Source organism: Scomber japonicus, chromosome 13 (assembly GCF_027409825.1).
Source record: "Scomber japonicus isolate fScoJap1 chromosome 13, fScoJap1.pri, whole genome shotgun sequence".
NCBI lineage: Eukaryota > Metazoa > Chordata > Actinopteri > Scombriformes > Scombridae > Scomber > Scomber japonicus.
In genome coordinates this window covers 27214457-27238859 of record NC_070590.1, presented here as the reverse complement: position 1 = coordinate 27238859, position 24403 = coordinate 27214457, and the positions used below count along the sequence as shown (strand labels likewise).

General features: G+C 39.4%; 1 protein-coding gene across 1 annotated transcript; it reads left to right on the top strand.

The window, feature by feature from the left end:
- Positions 1-107: 107 nt before the first annotated feature.
- On the top strand, positions 108-8192 carry vps26bl (vacuolar protein sorting 26 homolog B, like). The gene is made up of 6 exons (XM_053331840.1): positions 108-502; positions 3327-3483; positions 3592-3756; positions 3880-4055; positions 4143-4285; positions 5893-8192. Exons 1-6 carry the CDS (start codon positions 280-282, stop codon positions 6019-6021), a joined length of 993 nt encoding a protein of 330 aa, XP_053187815.1. The 5' UTR covers positions 108-279; the 3' UTR covers positions 6022-8192.
- The last annotated feature ends 16211 nt before the right edge of the window (positions 8193-24403 follow it).

Here is a 24403-nt window from a genome sequence, read left to right as displayed (position 1 = left end):
AAAAAGCAAAAAGACACGGAAAAGAAATAAAAGTCGTTCGATAAATACAGTTTTCATTCACATGACTTGTGGACGCATGCGCAGTCAACCGGTTGTAACTCGAAATATTGACTAATCTGGGAAGCAGTTTGCACGGTTTGCTCTGCCTGGATATCTCACAGTGAAACAGGACAAACTCTACCACCGTGCTGCTTTCACACACAAACGGAGGCACATTTTCCCGCTGCTGCAGGTTCCGGTGACGGAGGGTTGTTTTTTTTTTAATAACAGCGAGCAGCCATGAGCTTCTTCGGTTTTGGTCAAAGTGCGGAGATAGATATAGTTCTGAATGACGCCGAAACGAGAAAGAAAGCAGAGCATAAAAGCGAAGACGGCAGGAAGGATAAATATTTCCTCTTCTACGACGGTGAAACGGTGTCGGGAAAGGTGAACGTGACGCTCAAATACCCGGGGAAGAGGCTGGAGCACAACGGCATCAAGATTGAGTTTATCGGCCAGATAGGTGAGCGGCTGGCGGGCCTGCGCTTCACTCTCAGCCCGCCGACAGAAGCAGCACAAAGTGTGACAGGAGGTGTCAGGAAGCTAGCTTACACGGTGGAGTTTATACTATTAATATGAATAGAAGTAACATGTTAACAGCAGCGGCCCACAGCAGCTCTGTTATGTTGTAACAAGTGTCAGTTAGTAGTGTCAGGTCTCGTGACAGATGTGAGTGCACGGCTAACACATCAGCTGACACATCATCAGCCATTGGCTACACGTCTGTTTGACCTTTCACCCTTATTATAACAAATGAAGGTAACACTGAAAATAGATACAGTCATATAACAAGGAGTTGACTAGATGGAAGTCCAAGCTGGAGTTACACATGATAGTGATTATAGTGTGAGGTTGGGAATAAAAGTTGCTATTGTGCTTTCTTTCAGCAGATTGAGCCTGGATGGTTACAGATAAGAGAGCTGCAGTTAGAAACATGCTCTCCCTTCTCATTGTTAATACATCCATCATGATTGCAGATAGAAGCTGAATCAACAAGTAAACACCCGCATGTGTGGTAGATATCATGGTGATCAGGAATGGAGGAGTGCAAGAAAATGATCTGTGTTATTGTTTTAGGTGTTCAGAGGTGAGGAGTCATGTGACTGTACTACCTACACTGACAAAGCATTAGGATTATGGTCGACCACAGCTGGTACTATAACCTTTGTTTGTATCACTGTGTGTCATAAATCAAAGACTTCACTGGAAATTGATTGAGCCTCATTGTGTAAGCAGCAGAGGCAGGCTCAGGTTCCAGTGATCCGTTACAACATCAAGTAACATAATCAAATTTTAGGAACTGAAAGACAGAAACTAAATATATAGTACCCAAAAAAAAAATAGGCCTGGTATAAAAACGGAAAAGACAGGAACCAGCTGTCACTCTCAGCCTGACTGATGATGTAAACACAAACTCTACTCTATAAACTCTACTCATTAGGAACAGAGTAGAGGTTTCTGGCACAACTTCACCTACTTCCAAGGTGCATGGAGAAGGGAAAAAGTCAAAGCTCCAGCAACACTTGTAGTATAGAAGAGCTTTATTAATAGACCAAATCATTTCAGCTTGCAGCCTTCATCAGGGTCATCATAAAACACATTACAAGCAGTATTTAAAAACTACTAAATAAAAACCCATTTTAACTTTTCTAATGAAGATTGTTTGTTTGGCTGAGAGGCTCTAATATTGTTTTAGGGACAGTAATGATATATAAATAAATAATTTATTTCTATTTGTTTTAACTGTTCAGGCAACACTAATACCTTACATTCATGCTATTCATGTAAAATTTCAAAATTGCTGATAAAAGCACATTTTTATTTCCAGGCTATTTGGTAGGTAGGGGGCGCATGTAGGGAATACAGCTACATACATGTACTGAAGTATTGTACTCAAGCTCAGTTTTAAGGTACATGTACTTTACTGGAGTATTTCCATTCTCTGATTCTTACTTTTTCTACTCTACATTACATAAAGTAATTCTAGTTCCACCATGACAGCCTGCAGTGTTAAAATGCCTAATACATGTTTATGCATGAGTTATAATAACCCCACTGACAGAAGCACTGTTATTTTGATAGTACTTTAAGTGCAGGTTGTTGATCATCCTTCCATACCTTTACTTGACTTTGTTATATACCTACTTTTACTTCAGTAAAGGCTCTAAATACTTCTTCTACCAGCATAATTCAGGTTGCACCTTTAGAATAAGACATCTGACCTTTCTGTCAAATAAAACAAACGCACTGATTCCTGCCTTGACTTTGTTACAGTGCCATAACTCTTACAAAGTCACTTTGTGTGTTGTTAAAGGATGAGGTCGGCTTCACATGGTGAACTTTCACTTTCAGTAAATGTTTTATTTGAAACCTGGAACTAATTACACAAAGGTCACAGTGTGGAAAGTCAGCTTGAGGGCCCACTTGATTAAGAAAAGATAATCCTTTCAAGGATACGTGCATTCTATGTCTTTTATTTCTTTTTTTAAAGATGCAGTCAGTCTGTTTAAGGTTGTTATCGATTAAAGGTGCAGTCTGTAGAATTTAGTGGCATGTAGTGGAACAGACTTGGCAGAAATGGATGATAATATTTTATGTTTTATTTAGTGTATAATCACCTGAACATAAGAATAATTGTGTTTTAGTTACCTTAAAATAACCTTTATATCTACATAGAGAGGGGGTCCTCTTCAACGGAGCCTGCCATGTTGCACAGCCATATTTCTACAGTAGCCCAGAATGGACAAACTAAACACTGACTCTAGAGAAGTGATTTCATGTTTTCTTAACCACTGTAGCTTCTCCTACATACTTGGAAAAGGAGGAAAAGATGAGTTGTATTCAGTTGATTGTAATCTGCAACCTCACCACTAGATGTCACTAAATCCTACACACTGGTCCTTTAAACACACATTCTTCTGGGAATTTCTCTTACTCTGCCCTTGCCAAACACTAACAGCATAAATGCATTTTAAAAATGTAATTATCCTAGCAACCCTCCTTTCCCCATTTCTGTCTTAACCAGCTCTTTGTCTCTAAATTACAAGAAGTACTTTTAAAAGGGCAGCCTGAGAGTTTTCCATGTTAAAAAAGCAACTGAAGTCATCAACATGTTTATAATGTTTAGAGCTTCAGTGGAGGAACAATGATGTCACTCCATCATTAACTTAATGGTGCAGGTAAAACACTTAAAGGCTTTGTGTAGTCTGTAGTCAAGACTCTGTTACAGAATGAATAAAAGTGGCTCCTCTTGCAGCTGTCTGATGCTACTAATGTGTGTTTTCCAGAGCTGTACTACGACAGAGGAAACCACCATGAGTTTGTGTCTCTTGTGAAAGACTTGGCTCGGCCAGGAGAGCTCACACAGTCCCAGACGTTTGACTTTGAGTTCACGCATGTGGAGAAACCCTACGAATCTTACACTGGCCAGAATGTCAAATTACGGTGAGCTACTACTACTATTAATTGTCGTTAGTATTGAGCAGTTCAGCCTATCAGTGACACACTCTGGCTATAATAATATGATCTTATTTCTTCTCTATTTGCTTGCAGCTACTTTCTGAGGGCCACAGTAAGCCGGAGACTGAATGACATCAGCAAAGAGCTGGACATAGTGGTCCACACACTCAGCACCTACCCTGACATCAACTCCTCCATCAAGATGGAAGTGGGGATAGAGGACTGTCTACACATAGAGTTTGAGTACAACAAGTCCAAGTATGATATTGTTTGTACAATAACCCTGAATGTATTCATTTTCTCTTTAATCTGAACTGTGCTTGTTTGAAAAGATACATTTTACTGCCCTGAGTTTTGATAGATGACACTATTTGCTTGCAGGTATCACCTAAAAGATGTGATAGTAGGAAAGATTTACTTCCTGCTGGTGAGGATTAAAATCAAACACATGGAGATCGACATCATCAAGCGGGAGACAACCGGGACAGGTCCCAACGTCTACCACGAGAACGACACCATGGCAAAGTATGAAATCATGGACGGTGCACCAGTCAGAGGTAATAATAAGGGTTGAACTGTCTGCAGTGGGGAATTAGCTGCGTCTATGTTGTGACTACATGTGTGTGTGGCTTGTTGTGCTACAGGAGAGTCCATCCCCATCAGGCTGTTCCTAGCAGGCTACGAGATGACACCCACCATGAGGGACATTAACAAGAAGTTCTCAGTGCGGTACTACCTCAACCTGGTCCTCATAGACGAGGAGGAAAGACGCTATTTCAAACAGCAGGTATACATGCTGCATTATGACCTCATGTAACACAGAGTCTGGTGGTGCTTCATTTAGTTTCCTTAATGGAGAACACTTGTATGATGGTCTTCTGTGACTGTGAAGGGAATTGATGTCAGTAAGGTCAGAGTGAGACTGAAAATTTGAACAGAAAGCCTGCATCACAAACTGGAGATGTGAGCTTTTGATAGAGGGGGGTATTAGGAGGCAGGAGGGCCTATTGAGTAAGGATATCTGTGTCTGTGCTGCTTCAGTTTTGATGCCTTTTTTTTGGTCTTTGTGGAAGTGCAGTTCTAATCTGCTGGAGTGCCACTTTAATCTGCAGAATGTTCTCAAGGGTATTTTCCATCAGTTTTGTTATGATTTATCAATTTGTCAGAATGAGATGCACATTAATTCCTGTGGAGCTGCAAAGATTAGTTGATCAACAGAAAATGAGTCATCAGACTATTCTGATAATGGATGATACACTTCGGTCATTTCAGTCATTTTTCAAGTAGAAGTACAGAACACTCTTTGGCTGCAGCTTCTATAGTGTAAAGATGCTTTTCTCTGTTTTATAACATAGTAAATGAAATATGTTTAGGTGTTAGACTGGTGGTGGATTTTACACAACAAGATATTTGAAGATGTAGCTAGGTCTGTCATAATAACTACCTTTGTTGGATGATACATTGTCTCAGAAATAATCACAATAAACAATATTATTGTCATTTTAAGATAATTTTATACCACTGATATAATGATGATGTAATAGCTTAATAATGAAAGGGGGCAGATGGTGGGATTGGAGAGTGGGTCATTATGGTTGGGGACAGAGTTATTTCCTTTTAATTCTTCTACAGTCTCCACTCAGGACGTACACAGTGAGGAATGGAGGATACTACTTGTTTAGCCAATGTAACATTGGCCTCTTAGCTGCTAATGTGAATTATGGCAATACTGAGGTCAAAAAATGATTAAGGTCTTGTCCATGTATCATATGATAAGTCCATATATAGACATGATGATGTCAATAATTATATTATTGTACATTAAGCTTATAATGTAATTATTGTGACAGGCCTAGATAGGGCCAGACAAGATGGACAAAATCAAATACCACAATATTTTTACTGGACTGGACTTTCACAAAATATTAAACTATAAGATTTTTGATAGATAATCATCAGTAATGTGGATATAATGATTAAGTGGGTACAAGCAAATAATAGAACAGCTACAACACTATCTGTTACATTCATAAATGACCTCAATTTACTGTAATGTAGCCTTTTAAACCAGGAAAAGACAACACTTACCACATCACAATATTATGATATCCAAAACTTTAACGACATCTAGTCTCGTATCATAATATCGATGTATCGCCCTAACACAACATGTCCTCTACGCTTAAACTAAATGGAAAGCGAGCACAGAGAAACTTTTCTTCTGAGCGGAAGGGGAATTTAAATTTTACTGAAACAAAATAGCTCTCATGGCTTTTATTTAGTCAAGCATGTTATATTATTCAGACTTTAGAAAGTTTGATATTTATTCATTTCTAAAGCCACATTGTATCAGGGTAGATATATGTATGTAATGCATCTTGTATGGTGTTTCAGGAGATCACCCTGTGGAGGAAAGGCGACATCGTGAGGAAGAGCATGTCTCACCAAGCAGTCATCGCCGCCCAGCGTTTCGAGGGTTCCTCTAACCCAGAGAGGACCCAGACCGAGGAAGACGACAGCTAAAGCCTGGCAGGCACTCCACCCTCCACTTTAGTGTGTTGGAGCGAAGGCAGCGCAGACATTTTCAGTAACTTCTGAATGTGAATATCATCTGTTTGCATCAAGATAGATTGTGCTGCAGCGTTTTTCAGGGTGTGTGTGTGTGTGTGCGTATATGTGTGTGTGTGTGTATAAGAGAAAGAGAGAGAGAGAATGAGCGAGGCTTTGAAATATGACAGTATGCGTGTGTGTGTCGGGAACAAACAGTCAGACCAGGCTCAACGTACTTGCAAGTAATTCTGAGTGTTTGTTTTAACCAGCTTGAAGTACCAGCCGGGTGGAGTTTACCACATAAAGACTGATTAGACAGTGTTGGCTTTTGTCACAAAATTGAAAAAAGTGCTTAACTTACATTCGTTGGCATTTGTTATACAGTTAAATGGGGCAAACTTCACCCATTAGATGCACTTAAATATCATTTGCAAATGCTGTTTGACCAATATCTTGAATTCATGTGTGTGTGTGTGTGTGTGTATGAATGTACAGTATGTATTTCTAACATGATCTTTCCTCCAAACTACTTATCCAGCCGGAAGATGGCGTTGTGCAGAAGGTTTATAAAGTAACAAATAGCTCCTACAGTATATTTCTGTGTCTCCTCACAGGAAGGTGACGTGAATTGGTTTAAGATTAATTTGCCATCATGTTCTCAGCTAAGAAATGAGTCCTCTATTTGGTTTTAATTTAAAAATGCTCTACATGAAAAAAAGGTGCATATTTGTTTAAGAAAATACTTAACATCTTTTCACACATTCCAAGGCTTTCATCAGAAAAAGGCACGCTTATTTTTTATTTTTAACAGACTGCAGTTTAATCAGCATTTTTTTCCTACATGTTAGATGCATCAGCTGCTTGTGGTTAGGGTGTCAACTGCCACTGCTGCTAAAACAAACGTGGCACTTGTGAGTAGAGCTGAAACCATTCATCTATTAGTCAGTAATCTGTTGTCACAATCATTTTAATCAGTGAAGGATTTTTTCAAGAATAAAATGTTCAACTGGTTTCATCTTTTAAATTTTAATAGACAAGACAAAACAGGTGGTTTGATAGCGTCACCTTGAGCTCCAGGAAATTGTAGTCTTCATTTTTGCACTCTTTTTTTTTTTTGGATACTTCACAGATCAAATGATGAATCTGTGAAAGTGAGCTTCAGTTTCAGCTCTACTCCTGAGCACTGTGAGATGTTTTCATTCCAGTCGGCGCTCTCTGACAGCTGGACGTCCCCCGCTCGCTTTTCTTATTTGCACTATGATCTGCTTCTCGTGCTCTCGGTGCTGCTCATGAACTGGACGCTAACACAGCAGGGTTCAGGAGCAGAGTCCCCCCACCCCACCAGGCATCACTTCAAATATAGACAGTATTACACCTGTGTGTAGTGACTAAGCCAACACAGATTCTTGTGAGTCCTGCCTGTTAACAGTGTGTAGGCGGCTGGGCTGGGACTGGACTGACTGCACAGTTGGTTAGTTAGCTGTGTGCCTACAGGGTTTGTTGCCAAAATAGTTTCAGTGCAATACAAGGGAACAGCTGCTGGTGCACTGCCACGCCCCTTTCTCCCCATATAGACTGTGCTCATCAGTTTTATGAAATAAAAAATGGGGTTTAAATAATGTTCAGTTAAAAAATAATATATGAATGTATAAAAAAAACACATCTCAATTTTAGGAAACGTTTCAAATCTGAAGGATCCCAAACTAAATATATTTTCTAATAATCATGTTGAGTAGATAATGAAGTTCCTGTGCCATCTTTTAATTTAGTCTCCTGTTCTAAAGTGTAATATTTTCCATGTTAATAATTAAAAAAAGCACACTGAGTATAAAGTGTGAAGCACTGAAACTGAAGCCCAGCACTCAGCTTGCTGCCCTCGCATCGCGTTGCCTGCTTCCTGCTCCACAAGCTTTCAATCTATCACTGTGTATCATATTCTAGTTTATATTACATACTTTTCTTTACAGTTACTGTCGTATGTTTTTAGAATGCTGTTGTTGCACTAAAGCAACTAACTGTCACCAGACTGCTGTTCAGGTAACTGCTAAAATATAGGAAAACATTTAGGATGGCTGACATGTGTTTGAGCCAATAAGAAGCTTTTATTTAGATTCATGAAGCTTCTTGTTAAAAAAAAAGAAGAAGAAGAAAGAAAACCCTGCCTTGTAAGCTCTACAGTCTCAACTGGAACTTTATTTGCAATAAAAATGTATTGTGCATTATTTCCCTGCATTGCTCCTTTAATTTAGCAGTTACCTCTATTGACACAATTACACTTACACCTTTCAACAAACCCAAAGCAACTGGAGAATATACAGTACATGTTTTTTGTTTTTCTTTTATGTGGCTGTGATTTTAATATGTGCCAGTACTGGTACAGACAACAGTAGCTAAACTAACCCAGTGTGTAATAGAGAGTAAAATGAGATTAAAAAATAGGAAAGAATAATGAAATGTACAGTATAAAATGCACAATGTAAATGCAACCCTCTTTCCTTTTCTTTTCTTTTTTGGTTATGTTAATGTCATTTTCTCCTTCCTATCTATAAATGTTGATTTTAATCATTTTATATTCATGTTTTTTTTTCTTTCTTTGAATTAAAAGGGAGTAAGTGAAAAACACTGACTCTGTTTTTAATTGATGCCGATCTGCACAAAGTGAATTTGAAAACCTCCTGAGGGTGTTTGTTTCAGTCACTGGACTTAACAAGATTTCACAAGTTAATGTTCTCTAATGTGACCTGGATGCAATTATGTTGTGCTTTTTTGCATATTTTTAACCCTGAAACATCAAAATCATAAATATTGGAATTCACATTTTGATATAATTGAAACAGACTTGGGCATAAACGGCAGCTTCAAATGCACTGTTTGCATCTGATTTCACAGTATAAGATGTAGAATTACAATAATAACCAAAAGTCTGTTGAGACACACTTCCCCCATGGTGACAAGCTCATTAGGGGTGTAAGTTTTAGGGAATGGTTTTGCTTTTATTAAACATTTTACTGTAAATTTGGAGAGAGATACAGGGAGACAACACACAGGTCCTCAAACTGAGCTCAGTTGGGCATGCAGCAAAACATACATGGATCTTTGAAAGATCGTATTTAAGCACTCAAAGCTATTTCTAAACTTACATTTTTACCCTTTAATATGAAATTTACCCCCTTCGTTAAAACTAGCTATTTTACAGCTGAAAAAGCACCCATGACTGTTAAATAACTCTCACTGTGGTAAGCACATGCCGCCACTAGAGGGCAGGCTTGTATCAAGTTTCTCACATTACCTGGACAGATAGTACTTTTTTGTACGTGAAGGCAGTTATTAACGTGCATGATTTAAAGGGAAATGGATTGTAAGTTAGAAAAATATGTGCAATACAGATCTGCAAGGAAATATATGAGTGCAAAACAGACCTTTTTTTCCTCTGAAATATTACAAAAACTCATCACTACGGGGAGGAAATCCTTTCTGTGGTGTGCAGACAGCTCAGAGTTTAAAATTATTATAAAAGCAGTTGAACAGATTCTGTAGGAATGATATTGTGGAATGGTATTACGTGGTAAAAAATTGCCTCCTTCATATCTAGAAAGTGAAAAACAACCTTAGTGCTTAAAAAAGTTCCTGAATGAATACAAAGTGAAGGTTATCTGATGGTAGACACTGCTTCTATTTGACAGACAGGGCTGGAATAAAAATCTCTGAGTAGTTACAGTTACATGCTGGACTTTGTTCACAAGACTGAAGTGACACCTGCCAGTTATGGATGTAGTCATAGATTGAATTCAGCAGTGATATCTAAACGTCTTTAGTCCTCTCATGGATCATAACACCCAAATGATTACCTCTTTGTAATAATATTTGCCGTGAATATTAACAGATTTAATGACAACATGTCTTTAAGCTGCCAGAGGAGCGATTAACTTAGATGTAGAATGTCTATTAAAGTGAGTGGATAATATACAGTGCAGTTATTGAAGTAGATCATGTCGTGCAGGCTTATTGAAATATGACTCATAACATTGTAACTGACATTAAGTGACTGACTCAGCCTGTATATAAACAGTACAAAGTTCCAACATTGTGCTGCATCTGCATTGTCTTGTATGATAATAGATGTGCATGGTGTTGTTGATAGCATACAATCAGTCATTGCTCTGCTTTAATCAGTGCTGCAGGAGTGTGGGTGTTTTTTTAAGGTACCCTCCTGACAGTCATGTTGTCCAGAGTGGAGCCATGAGTTCCTTCCTGCAGGTGCACAGAGGACTGCTGAAGGGAACATGAGATGGGGGAGTTGTGTCGTCCTCACCAACGTCACGAAATGCTGACCAAAAAATATCTTTAACTGGGGCAGAGAACACAATTATCCTCGGTCAGGAGAAGAAGCTGCAATATGTTCTGTTTCTGATTTACATTTTAATATCATGAGTCATTTGCAGTATAGTCAGAGTCAAAGAAAAACTACTAGAGACTCAGAAGGAACAATGGGAAAGAGGAGATTTGCTCGAATCAAAGTAGATTACCACACTGAACCATATATAGACTTTAATTTACAGAGAGGGCAGAGGTCCTTGCATGCTCAGTAATGATCTGGGACTTTACTGCTGGCAGTTAAGGAAAGTGTTCCTGAATAGCAGCGTTTTTGTGTTTAACAGGACATTTATGTAGTCATTGAGGCTTTCTAGAGTCCTGCAAACCCTTGTGAGGCTCAATCTGCTGCAGGACACTCTTCTAAACCAATCAATGCTCATGCAGAGGTTCTTAGTGACTCTAGGTGTTTTGTTGATTGTGCATCTTGAGCTAAAGGCCAAACTCATACATATAAAATGCAGAAATCCTTTATTGGTGGCAGCAGGTCATTTCTCTCTCATGGGAAACGTCTCTCAGGGCTGACAGAAGCAACATTAAGATTCTTCTGGGTGAAGCCTACGAGGTGGACGGTGACTTTAAACCCGTCTGGGAGATGAGATTTAAACTCCTTCCTTACTTCTTTTTTTTTTTAGATGATCCTATAGTAGCTCCCTGGAACTATATGAGGGATTTTAATGATCCTCCATCTTTCTGAGGGGAAACTACCTCACCAGATAGTTGAACTATTTTCCAGCCGTGTAGAATTACTATAAGTCCTAGCTACCTAACTGTATTTCACCGTGCAAAATGAGGTTATAATTTTCAAAGGGCATAACCTAAAAATGACTAATAGCGTGCATGTGGGGTTTATATTCTCTGTATTTGATTATCAGACCTGCACAACAGCTGAAACTTATTTTGGACCTTTCCTCTTTCCCTCACTGTTTCAGATCAATGATAATTGGGAACATCTTGCATGAATGGCCTGCTTCTGGTGATTGGACTTATACTGAAATATGAATTTTGATTATTTAACGTTCCTCTGTTGTAGATTCACTTCTGTGGAACGGCCTCTGTTCTTTCAAAGAAATACAGCTATGATTCAAACGTAAGAGGAGCTTTGGGTTTAATGTTGCTGGGGACACTGGGGCTGTATTGTAATAAAGACAAAGGCTGTGAGGGTCGTAGAACAGAAGAGAGATGTGAGTGACACTGTCTGGTGAGGTGAAATTGAGGCCAAAAGCTACTTTTTTTATCTCTCTTATCTGTCTGCTGGACTCAGATGTGGCTTTAAATCCTCTCCAGGGAAGCACATCACACTAGCTTTGTAGCATCTGTGTGAAATCTTCCCACATTTCTCATCATCTTCACTTTGTGTTAACTACTTAAGATATATCAGCATCTGCATTGATCATCACCACCATTCACAACACACTGACCCATGTAACAGAGCTTCCCAGGCTCATTTATACTACTTTTAAAGCACTTTGTGTGTCTTGCATCAGCCTGCTCGTCTACTTGTGTGAACCAGATCGGCCCCTCGGGTCCTCTGGCACCAGTCCTGTAGTTGTTCCAAAGTGCAGGACGAAATGTTTTGGTGAGACAGCTTTTTAGTTTTTATGCTCGGCTGGAGCAGTGCGCCTGAGGATGTGAGAGCAGCTTGATGTGTTGATATTTTAAACCTCTCTGGCCTGACTTTTGATTAGAATGTTTTCCGGCCATTATTTATTTTCATGTTTTAAAATCCTTTAATCCCTTTTTATCTGCTTTATTTGTTATCTTATCATCTATCCATTGTACTGTTGTTTAATCATTTTTTTGTTTATTATTCCACTTATTCCGCCATTAGTCTCAATTTGCTTTGTTGTATATTTGTAATGTTTCATTATCAGATTGTCCATCACACTAACCGCTTGTGCTCTATATTATAAAGCTCTGCTGCTCTGTACTGGCTTGCCTTTAGAAAAGACTCTGAGATGCCTTCACTAAAGAAAACCAAGAGTCTTACTTGAAATTCTGGAACTTGTCAACAGAAGTATGATCCTTGCTCATCTCAGACACTTTAATGGTATGTTCCCCACTTCATGGTGTTGCAGATGGCAGCTTTGTTATATTGCTGTTCAGCCTTCTATAACAAATATAAAATCTCTCCTCTTTCTAAAGCCTGCAGGTGATGTAATGTGCCCTCCGGCAGCCACATTGGAAGTCCACAGCTCTTGGCCGTTAAGCCTGAGAGGAGTAGCGATCATACATATGCATCAAGGCCTTTGATGGCGAGGTCTATGTCTACACATGCTTGATTTCTGTGCTGTGTCTGGCTGGTTCCTGACAGTCTCAACACAAATGGAAGCTTCATTGAACTCTCATGCTTTTAAAACACAGGAACTGCACTGTTTGCTTTTATAGTCTGGGTGATGTATTTAATTAGCATTAAAGACAATGTGTGTTGGCAACAGCTAAATCAGTGGCCAGTCATTGCACATTAGCCTAGCGTGTTACTGCTACCATTGCTACATGTGCATACTAATTAGCTAATATGACCAAGGAAGCTCATCCAACTCTATATTTAGATGAATTGAATTGACTCTCATTAACTAATGAAACAGAGTTTCAGAGTAGACTGGAGCTAAGGATTACTGTCACAACAACTAACCTTTAGGGACAAAGATATGAAATGTTATCCTCTTATACAGTGAAATATGTATATTTAATATATAATTTCATATTATTTTATGGAGTTACTACCTCAAATCAGGTCTGGTTTTGTCATTTATTTGTATATTTTTTTCAATTACTAGGAAATGGCACCAGCCAAATCTGCTTGGATTTCAAAACCAATCGCTTTTCTTTGTTTATGCTGGCAATGACAGAACGGATACCCTGATTATTTAAAAAAAAAAAAAGTCTTTGAAAGTCCTTTATCTTCCTCCAGCAGAAGCAGATGAAAGGTATGAAAGGGAGAAAAATGCTCTTCAGTTCATGTATCTAAACACTGTTAAATTAACTATAATATTTGCATTACTTGAAGAAAATGTGTGTGATTGCTGCATCAGCCCAGCTTCTGAAAGAGTCCCTGCAAGAGCTGATGGCTCACATCTGAGGATAACACTTCATATTGGTGGTAATTGAATCCTTGCCTTTAAGAGTTATGGTGATGTTTTAATAATGGCCACAAGGTGAAGCTGTTTTATGCAATGCTTCAATATGTCGTGCACATGCTCATGGAGAACTGTGTACCGAGTTTCATTTAATAAGCAACGACAGAATTGGAGCAATATCATGTTGATTGTTATTGTAGCGACCTGTTTGTACAATTTTATCAAATGGGATAACATTGTGATCACATTTCTTTATTAAATATGATATGTACTAAATTTGGAGAAGATTCGATGAAATATTTGTCAAAAGAGGCAACAAATGTGTTTACCACAAAATCCAAAATGGCGGGAAAATGTGTAGGCGCAGATAGGCGTGACCTATTTTCAAATCAGCGTCATCCAAGGAACCTATTGAACGAAAAAGTTTCTTCTGTGCCTCAAAGTTCATGAGTCATTACCAAAAGGTTATACTTAATAACTAACACATGGCCATGGAGCACCTGTGTACCGGGTATTAGGACTATAGCATGTATAGTATTTGAAATATAACCTAAATGAATAAGCGCTCTCCCATAGTCATTCATTCAAAAATGAGTAGGCTACAGTAAAATATTAATATGTTAATCGCCTCCATGTAACAGACATCAAAAAGAAAATAGCCACCATGACGCTCATACGCCGTAGGCTACATGTGAAAATTTGAATGGAAATGGCAAATTGGATTATCTACAAAAAATGTGTGAATGGATGGATCAGTAAAAAACCTACGAAATAATAAAAAAAAGAATAATAATAGAGAGCAATGATAACCATACAATTAATGATTCGAATTTAATAGTCTCAACCCTTTTAATTAATAGACAGACGTGTCCATAAACCTCCACTCCTTGGCAAGTGGAATATGATAGCGAGCTGCTTCTTTTCCCCGTTGTATGAATCACACGGTTGAAACATTTCCGGCAGTCCTTGAAGGCAGCACAGAGATAGCGCTTCTCCTCTGCTCCGGCAACCAGTCTCCACTCCGAGGTGTCCTCTCCGTTGAGTTGTACACGGAGGAGAGCCTCCAGACAAGTTTTAACGTGGAAATAAATGTCCTGCGACTCCGGTAAAAGACGAATGTAAACCGGCTTTTGTTTCGACAGGCGAGGAACAGTTCGCGGGGAAGATAGTAGTCTTTATTTCCCCTGAAGAGCAAAAAGAGACTGACTGAGCGCTGCTCGGCAGCCTTGCCGTCCCGTGGGGAGCCTTTTTGTTTGGGGGGAACCTAACTGTGAGTGCAACCGTCGCCGCGGTTATCTTCAGTTTGGGGAGTCATTGAAAAATATTCCCAAATACTTTCTGCCTGACGTGTGTGAGTCTGCCGGGTTAAGCTGTGATGAAGAGGGACTTTAACAGGGGTGAAGCGCCAGACGGAGACAGCGAAAGCTAAGGCTTATCTCACCAACCAAGCGACCACAGCCTCGACCACAAAAACACAGGTACACACGCTTTAACTTAGCACAGTCGTGTTACATGCTAGTGATGCATGCTCTGCCTAATTGTGCATTACTTTGCTAGATAACGTTGTGTGGAGCTGTAGCCGGTGTTTAGTGGGTAGACAGTGAAATCTGCTAATGTTAGACGGCGGGCATGGGTATTGTGTGTATGTGTGTGCCTCTCTCTCTCTCTCTCTCTCTCTCCCTCTCTCTCCCTCTGTCTCTCTCTCTGTCTCTCTCTCTGTGTGTGTGTGTGTGTGTGTGTTTGTAGAGGGGGTATTAGTCAAAGCGACAGTAACGTTTAACCAGCTAGTCATGGCTTGCTTGGAGTTGGCTAATCCCCCGGCAGTGTAGTGTGAGATAATTATATGCAGAACCTCATTCAAAAATGGGTCAATTTAACGCCGCTTTGCCTTAGTTCTGCGCTCTTCCTCCAGCACACACATCAAAAAGGTATTTCAGTAATATTTAATATTTTATTCTTATTCGGCTGTACAAGCAACTCCTACTAATCAGGATAGCTAATATTGAAAGTTTGATCTAAATATTAAATTGCTATGTTCCAATGCTGCTTGTTGGATGAGATGATGCAGCATTCACCTGGTGACTGTATGTACTCATACTCATGTGTTTTAGTTGTTAACTGTTAACCATGGCAAACACTAAAATGCTTCTTTTTAAAATGGAGTCTGGGTTGTGGCGTTCCCCAAGCTGATATGATGAAGTCTAATTCTGTCTCAAACCATTTATTTTTATGTGTTGCTTTACCTTTTTTAAAGTCCCCTAACAGAAACCACTGAGTGCCTCTGTTTCAGTGATGAGACTGCATCTGTCAGAGAGGAGTGGGTCTACTTTTTTGGCATTCTCTTTTAAAAGGATTTCATCTTAAATGTTGAATTCTAAATTAGGCGTGATCCACGAGAGACTGTGTGAAAGCTACCCACTCCCCGCACCAGTCATTTGATCCACAGTTCCCATGGTCGACTCATCTGATGCCTATCTCCCTGTATTAGGTTCCGATTTAATCAGATATGCATGGATGCCTTTAATCCTTATCTAACTATGCACACTGACTACAAACAGGGAGGCATGTGCACATACACCCAATACAGCTATAGCATCAAACGAAGGAAGATTTTGGTTGTAGGTGCATTGCTCGTGGGCATGTTGAGTGTAGTTTTTAGGAAGTATTTTCCTATCATCTCCCTCGTGCACCATTTCCCGGTTAGCATGACTGAATTAGTTCAAGCAACACGCCTCTGAACCACATTACATCGCTGCTTCCACCATGATTGGGAAGGAACAGTTTACAAGTCATGCTTCATTATGGATTTCTGTGCCAGGGTCACGGTTCAGTGTGTTTTCAGTCCAGCGGGAGGACACATATCTGGGTCAGTCTGTGTCAAATCAAGACCAAATCCAGGAAAGTGGTTGCAACACACTGTCTCAGATTTAGTTAAAAGTTTTCCTATGTAATGTTCAGGTTATATTCTGTCAAATATTTTTGTTCGATTCCAAAGTTTTTATATAATTTTTTTGGCCCATTTTTTAAATTTTGACACTCGAAAAACACCCAATTCTGGGAAGTCATGTTTGGGCGGCGTTAATATCTTTAAACTGTGAATCCGAGCCTCACCAAACTTTGTAGGATGGAAGACAAACATGTTCTGAGCATGATTGAAGCATTCAAAGTTTTCTGCAAGCATGTTGATTTTCTATGAGACTCTAGATTTGGAAAAAAAGTGCACAATGTCCAAAGCGAGAGTGGTATTGAGAGTATTATAAACCCATATTTTTTGCACCCATATGTTATCAATCATTATTTTTTTCTTTAAATTCAACCTTTTACTAATTGTGTGCCCGTATTTGAGGTCTTTACTACTAATGGAGATGAAGATATTAGGAATATAAATGAGGTGTGGTAGAATTGTTCGGTCATTTTCATAGGACTAAAATGGTATAGGGTCGCTAGAAAGAACATGAAAAAATAGTGATAATAACTTAATATTTGTTCATATAGTGTTGAGAGTACAGTGTCCTTTTATGTCCTAGTCATAAATAAATACACATATTAAAGGCTTTGTATTAAGTCCAGGAAAAAACATCCATAATGTAGAAGCAGAGTCTTCTCTTATTATCTGTACTGATGTGTTACCAGCCTCAGAAGTATTGATGTTTTTTGTAGGCTCATTTTATTACAGGTCATTAATGCAGCCTATGTTCTTTACTATCAGGGTGTATAGCTCTCTAACATGCACACTGTAAAACACATTACACGTATAAACACATCCAAACCTTTCATGTGGAAACTCCTACAGGAGCTTGAGAGGCCATTTAGTATGCCTCTTTTATTCCTCTGTGTACCAGAGGTTTTATCCAAATATTTCACTTATTTTCAATATCCAGGACATCACTGGAGACATAATTCCCATCCAATACTGAAAACATGTTTATCTTTTATTTCTTCCAGTCCCTGTGACTCAGAAATTCAGTAATCATGGAGATATGTAATCCTGAAATGGATGTTTTTCTGCCACTGGTAAAATACCTCTCATATCTGTCTGTTTTTTTGTATGAAGGAAACACTGAAGGACATTGGCACTTACTAACCAAACATCAAATAATGTCCATGTACATTTCTATGTTCCTACTAGCGACCCCACATACTATTTTAATCCTATGAAAATGACCGAAATATGCTACCACGCCCTGTTTTATTCCTAATATCTTCATGTCCATTAGTAGCAGTAAGTTCAAATATTGGCACATAAAAAATAACAGATTGTATTCCAAGAAAAATGAATGATTGATACCATATGGGTGTAAAAAAAATGGGTTTATTATACAATGACAATAATGTTTGTCTTCCATCCTATAAAGTTTGGTGAGGCTAGGAACAATACTTGTCATGATATGAATGCCCTAACATTCACAGTTAAGGTGTTTTTGAGGCTATAAAAATGAAATAAGTGTTTTCACAGGTTGGTTTTGGGATCCATTCATGATATAGACAAGGCTTGAACAGAATGTGAGACGATGCTGCAACAATCCTAATCTGATTTGACACAGAATGGTCCATCTGTGCCAGCCAGTTTTTTTTTTTTTTGTTGCGTATTTGTAAAAACAAACACCAACATTTTATCTGTGCTAGCATTCCTATCATGTCGCTGCTTGATGCTATTTTGATTCAACCTTCTATTGTAGTTTCTTCACATTGTATATGAAGGAATGAACGTGCTGCTATGTGATCAGCAGGAGAGTAAGCAGGTAGAAATGAGTGTTATTTCTAATCAAATATGACATTTCAGCGTGGAGACCTTTGATCACATGACACATTGATCAGTGTGGATATTACATATTATATACACCTCTCTCGGTTGGCCTCCATAAAGATCAGGTCATGTGTAACCGCTTACACAGCCATACAATTATCATAACAATCAATTTCCATTTCAATCACGACTTCATTTCTCTTGTGCTGCGTTTTTTTAGTTCTTCTTTTGTTGCAGCTTTTAGACAAAAATGTCTTTTCTTTGGAGATTTTGATGACTCATGTTCAGTGATGCTGTAATAGCTATTATCATAAGTATTCTGTTGTTAGCTGACGAGCATTAAAGCCACACAATTAATTTTCATTGTTTCTTCTACTATAAAGGAGAACTGTTAGAGTTACATACATATAGTAGACATAATACTAACCATTGATTACTCATTATATCATACATCATGAATGTGATTAAGCACAGACATGGTTACATTTACAGCAGGCTCCAAACATCTCAGACCACTTGTCAAAATACGTCAGATACTCAGTTTAACAATTTGAGTGAAAAGCTGACTGTGAATAGTATTTTAATATTTGTTATGTGTCATTCACTGGAGCTGACGTAGACACCACAGGTCTGTGTAAAACCTGATGAGTCACAGATTGCTCAGCTTTTTAGTGCTTTAGTTTAGTGTCATTATATTGAGGGTCAGATAACAATATAACGGAAGTTAGATAGCACTCCCTGAGCCAATTAAAAACAATTTAAGACATAAATAAAACATTGATAATCTATAAGGACAATAAAGTGCAATATAAAAAGGTGTAAACAGAAGCAATACTTGTTGTAACAGCAGGCCATACGTAAACAATTGAAACAGTTGAAGGCACACTTTTATATTATTACACAAAAAGAGTTTAGATTTGTAGTCCTCCTTCAAGTGTCTGCATAAAATGCTCAGTGGGGTTAAGGTCAGGTGACAGTCAGGACTCCTTGTTCTTGGGGTCATAGTCCTGTTGCAGTATAACTTCAAACCAGAGGGTCTAGCATGTTTCTCCTTCAGGGTGGAGTCAATATGGTGCAAGGTGTCCCAACTCCAAAGCAGACAAAACACCCCCATACTTGATTATCCCCTCCGTCATGTATTATTGTGTGTTTGATACACTGCAGTATCACATTACATGTACCCTTATGTTACTGCCATCATCTCTGACTTGGATTCATCAGGTATACACCCCCCCCCCCGTCCCCAGTCAACCACTGTGAAATGCTGGTATCTCTTAGAGCCCACTCTAAGTGTTAGGTGGTATAGAAGCTGCCACTCATCCTCCCGAGTCCACAACAACCCAGCCTTCATTTAAACAGTACGTCTGGTGATTAGAGTCATTCTTTATTTAACAAATTCTGAAGTTGCCTTTCAATCTCTCAGTAAACTAATAAGTATGTATTAATCTTCTGATGGTCTGCCTGATGCTTTGGATACACCTGATCCAGTTTCTGTAAAGAGCTTTAGAGCTCCTTGCTCCCTTATAGATCCTCTTTGCTTAGAATGACAATCTGACACTTGCTTAGTTGTGATGTCATGTTTCTTCTATCACAATGCTACGTAGTGAGCAATAACCTGCTGGAAACGTGAGGCACACCCGTGTTTATAACAGGTGAACACTGCAAGTGATGAGCTAATTCATCTTACCGCTTTAATGGAAGAGACACAACTCAAAGGAGTTCAGTTGGTCAGTGTCACAAATTAGTTGAACTTTAACTGCTGACATAGAAATAGTGCAGAATCTTGAATATTTCTTCTTCATCATTTTACATCATAACATTAATTTTTGAATATTTCTGAATCCTTAAACTGTTTGAGATTTTCAACATGGTCTCAGACTTTTGGACCCAGTCTGTCATTGTATGAGGTGATTAGAGCCAGCAAACCGGCTCTCCTGCTCTCTGTATTGGTGCTGGCTGGTGGAGCAGATGAATGTGAACTGGTTTTAAATGACAGCTGAGAGACACATAAAAGCAGCCACAGCCTCTTAGTTTAACTACACACGCTCGACTCGAGTCACAAAACTCTATCTCATTGCATAATGAATACATGTCATATCTCTTCTGCTCACTTTTCTGACCCCTCCTGCATACAACTAATATAAGTTATAGATATATTTACACCATTTTATTCCTGGTGAGCATAAATCTGTGAGATTAAACTAGTTTTCTCAGCAGGACTGTTCTCATTACATGGAAATGAAGGAGGAAAGTGATGCCGCTGTTACAAGTCTGGACAGCCAGCTGCAGCTGAAATAACAACACACTCTGCGGTGGAATAGATAACACTCAACCATTTCAGATTTACTGCAGCTGTAACTTCAGGATTAGTCCTATCTTCACACACAGAGGGGACGAGGAGTTGTCGCTGTGCACGGCCGATGGAAATCTCCGAGGCTGCAGCACGTTTGTCACACAGGTTCAGCTGTTTCTATCGGAGTCTGAGATTCTGTAGCTGTGGAAAAGTCAAAGGAACAAATGAGAGGGGAAGAGAGACGGAGAGAGAGAAAAGAGATAGCTAGAGGAGCAGGGCTGTGAAAGTGAAAAATGTAGAAGTAACTGCAGAAAGTGATGTGGTCACATCCTCCTTGACTTTGTGTTTTCGGGTTGACTTGGTGAGCTAGTTTGAACTTTTGTAACCCTATTCAAACACTTCATGTCCATGTCAGTCTGAACTAAATGGATTGAATGGATAAATAGTATCTGGGGCCATGAAGTTTGGTTCTTGCTCCTCAGATGATAAATTGTACTGTTGCTGGCGATCCTCTGAATGTCACTATTCCATAAAGAGTTCATGTGGCTCCAGGTTTTCATTCTAACCAATGAGGAGCACACCAGGCTTGACTGGATACCAAGTAGTATGGACTGTGTAAGTGATCACACACAGATGTTATGCTCTTTGTTTCTAAATAACATCAGTGATCTTGACCTTAATTTGAAGCTGGTAGCTCTGCTTGTTTCTTTTCTGCTCTCTTCTCTCACTCTTTTCCTCAGAAAAACCAAAAGTCCTGGACTACACATGTCTGTTGATGTGCTGTTTTCACAGCTGTTGCATCAGGCGTGTCATGAGCTCCCACTCATCATTCATCTGTCATCATTTTTTATTTTGCAACGTGTGCATCGTTCAGTGATGAATCATACTTTGACACAGTTCAATAACTTGAATTTCCTTGGAAATGATCATTTTCCATCAGTGTTTTGCAATGTCCCTTAAGATAAAGTATAAATCACCCTTAAGATAAAGTAAGATGTAGGTTTGACATGATTAGATTCGACATTAATATCTGATATATAGTCATTTACATAAGAGAGGCAGTTATAAAGTAGAACCAGGTTGTATTTAAACTAATAGTAAAACACTTTTGCACTATGACAGCTCTTCTTCTGAGTCATTTATTAAGTATTATGAGATGAAATCAAACAGAATTGTAAGTGGTCTGTTACGCAACCAACCGCTTTCTTTTGTTTTTCTGGTTGTGCTCATGAAAACCTCTCCTGCACTCTCAAAGCTCTCCTTGTTTGTCTCCATCCTCTGTGGCCACACACACAAAGCCAGACGTCGACCTCTGACCCCCCCTTCGGTCTCAGATACTGACGCATTGCGCGGGGGCTGAGCATCCATTGTGCCCCCCCCCCCCTTTCTCTAAAAGTTCATTAATTATGCATAATGCATACACCGCTATCCTCAGGCCTTATACACACACACACACACACACACACACACACACACACACACACACTCATTCTCTCCATTCTAAGCGTGAAAAAGCACCTCTCTCCTCTCTCCTGGCTCCTCGCGGCAGTCGCAGGCGACATTCCCAAAGGAGATTCCATTCCCCCGTAAACAATCCTGGCATTGACACAGCCGCTGATTAGCGAGTTGCCAGGGTATTCCCACAATGGCACAGCGGAGGATAATGAGATGGCATCGGCTCATTCAAGACTTCGCTGGCAAACAAAGTTGTGTGAAACTACTCGGAAGCTTTGGAGGGAAAAATCGAGGCCCGCCGACCACAATTCAACAGAAAGTGTACCTGAGCTCAGTGATCTCTCTCTCTCTCTCTCTCTCTCTCTCTCTCTCCCTTTTTTTTGTGTCAGCATTTACTCAGGAGTTGTAGGAGGAAGGTGCAGTAAAAAAAAGAAAAAAAAGAAAAGTAAGATGAGCCTCATTTGCCAGTCTTTACGACAAGCAGGAATTTCATCGATCCTCAAGAGGAGGAAACTGAGTCACTGCAGCAAAGTACAAAGCCGAGAAAGAGAGAGAGAGAAAAGTTCTATAGCATATGAATAGAGGCGAGAGCTCAAATGCGGTAAAGGATATAAATAAATTATAACAAAGTGAAATATTTAAGATATAGTCACATGCCACCCCCCCCCCCCCCTTCACTTTGTCTCCAGTGACTTTCCTGTGCCTTTCTTTTTCCTCATAAAGACAAAGGCTCATTCATATTATTAGAAAGCCTTAAATAACGACTTACTTCTAAGATTCCTTTTGTTTTATTTGTATATACAAATCCATCACAGAGGACTCCAGTGTATTTACTCTGCTTCTCTCACAGAATACATTAATAAGTGAGAGCGTGGGGGTCAAGCTTTCACTCCAGCACACCTCTTCTCCAGCTTTTTTTCCCCCCTGAGCCGTTAAGATAAAGGTGAAACAAAATAGCACCCTAGTTAAACTTTAAACCCAGGGTGTCGAGTATATTGGTTTACAGGGCAGCGCGGTCACATGTTCACGCTGAGAGGGTCGGCCTGCATCAGTTGACCCCAGTGCTGCTTGTTTTTATATATGACAAAGGCGTTATAGGGGGTGGGGTTTTTTTAGAAGAAGAATGAGATCTGTCCATTAAGGAGATTATTGCAGACAGTTGTCAATGTCTGTTTCCTGTTGTGTTGACGGCGTCGCCTCATTTATTTTTCTGAACTCCTTCCGAGCTCCAGGGGCGCCGTTTAACCCCCCGAAGGCTCCAGACACCAAAGGCCTCAGTCAAAGCGAACCCCCCCCCCCCCCCCCCCTAAAGCGTAGTGGGTCTAGTGGGTCACACTTGCTCGTTCGCTGAGACCGTTCATTGGACACCCACTTTTCCAACCCCCCCACCGACCTCCTCTTCTTCTCCATTCCACTAATTAGGTTGATGGGTGTCAAGTTGTCGGAGCGCATTAAGGTCAAATTCACCTATCGTGTCATAACAAGACGCCTGTCAATACCTTATTTGTACAAGCAAGAGATGCCTGGTGCGTGTTTATGCTGCAGGATTATTTACTGAGTAGAGCTCATGTAAAACGCCAGGGAGCCTTTTGGGGGGGGTTCAGTCACAGAGACAAGAAAAAGAAAAAAAAGAAGGCAGAAAATAGAGTAAAAACAGGGATGATTGCTTTTTTAAATGTTTAAATATGTGTAGAAATTGAGTTTATTCTTCTCTATTGCCATAATTTATACACTGCTCTTATCTTCTGGTTAGATTTCCATCCCCTCTTTTCTGAGGCATCATTGATGTACTCTCAGTAGATATGAGGAATGTTACCTTCATAATCCTGGCTTTTAATACCAGTTATTTTCTGTGCTGGCTTATCTTGTTGCTGAACATGAACTCTGTGTTCTCTCCTCTCCGTCAGATTGTCACAAGATCATTGGATGTACTGTGCTGCCCATTTTCTCCTAAAAAGAGCCCTGTGAATATAAAACCTAGTGTTGCATTCACTGGAGCAGGGACGGCTTGTTTCAAAAGGCTTTTATGTAGTTGTGTAACTTCAAGTCCTGATGCAACAGATTTAGACAGATGTTTAAAGTTGAAAGAGGGTTTAAAGTCTTCTTCCACTGAAAAAAAAAAAAAAATCTCTTCTTGTCCCTGTAGTTAAACGATGTTCTCTTCACTGTGCAGAATGTGTGTGCACTGTGCAGTTAGTTTTTTTATTCAGGAACATTTCTCTGTGCTCATTTTAAATCTGAGTTTGTCCCTAACAGCACTTGTACAGGAGAGCCAGCGACAGATAGAGGGCCTATAATCTACTTTTTGACAGCATCCAATCCTTCATTTTCTACTTCTCTCTCTTTTTTTAACATCAAGTTGAAAGAGTAAGTTGATTTAGTAAATTAGTAAATATGTACAGTCAGTTT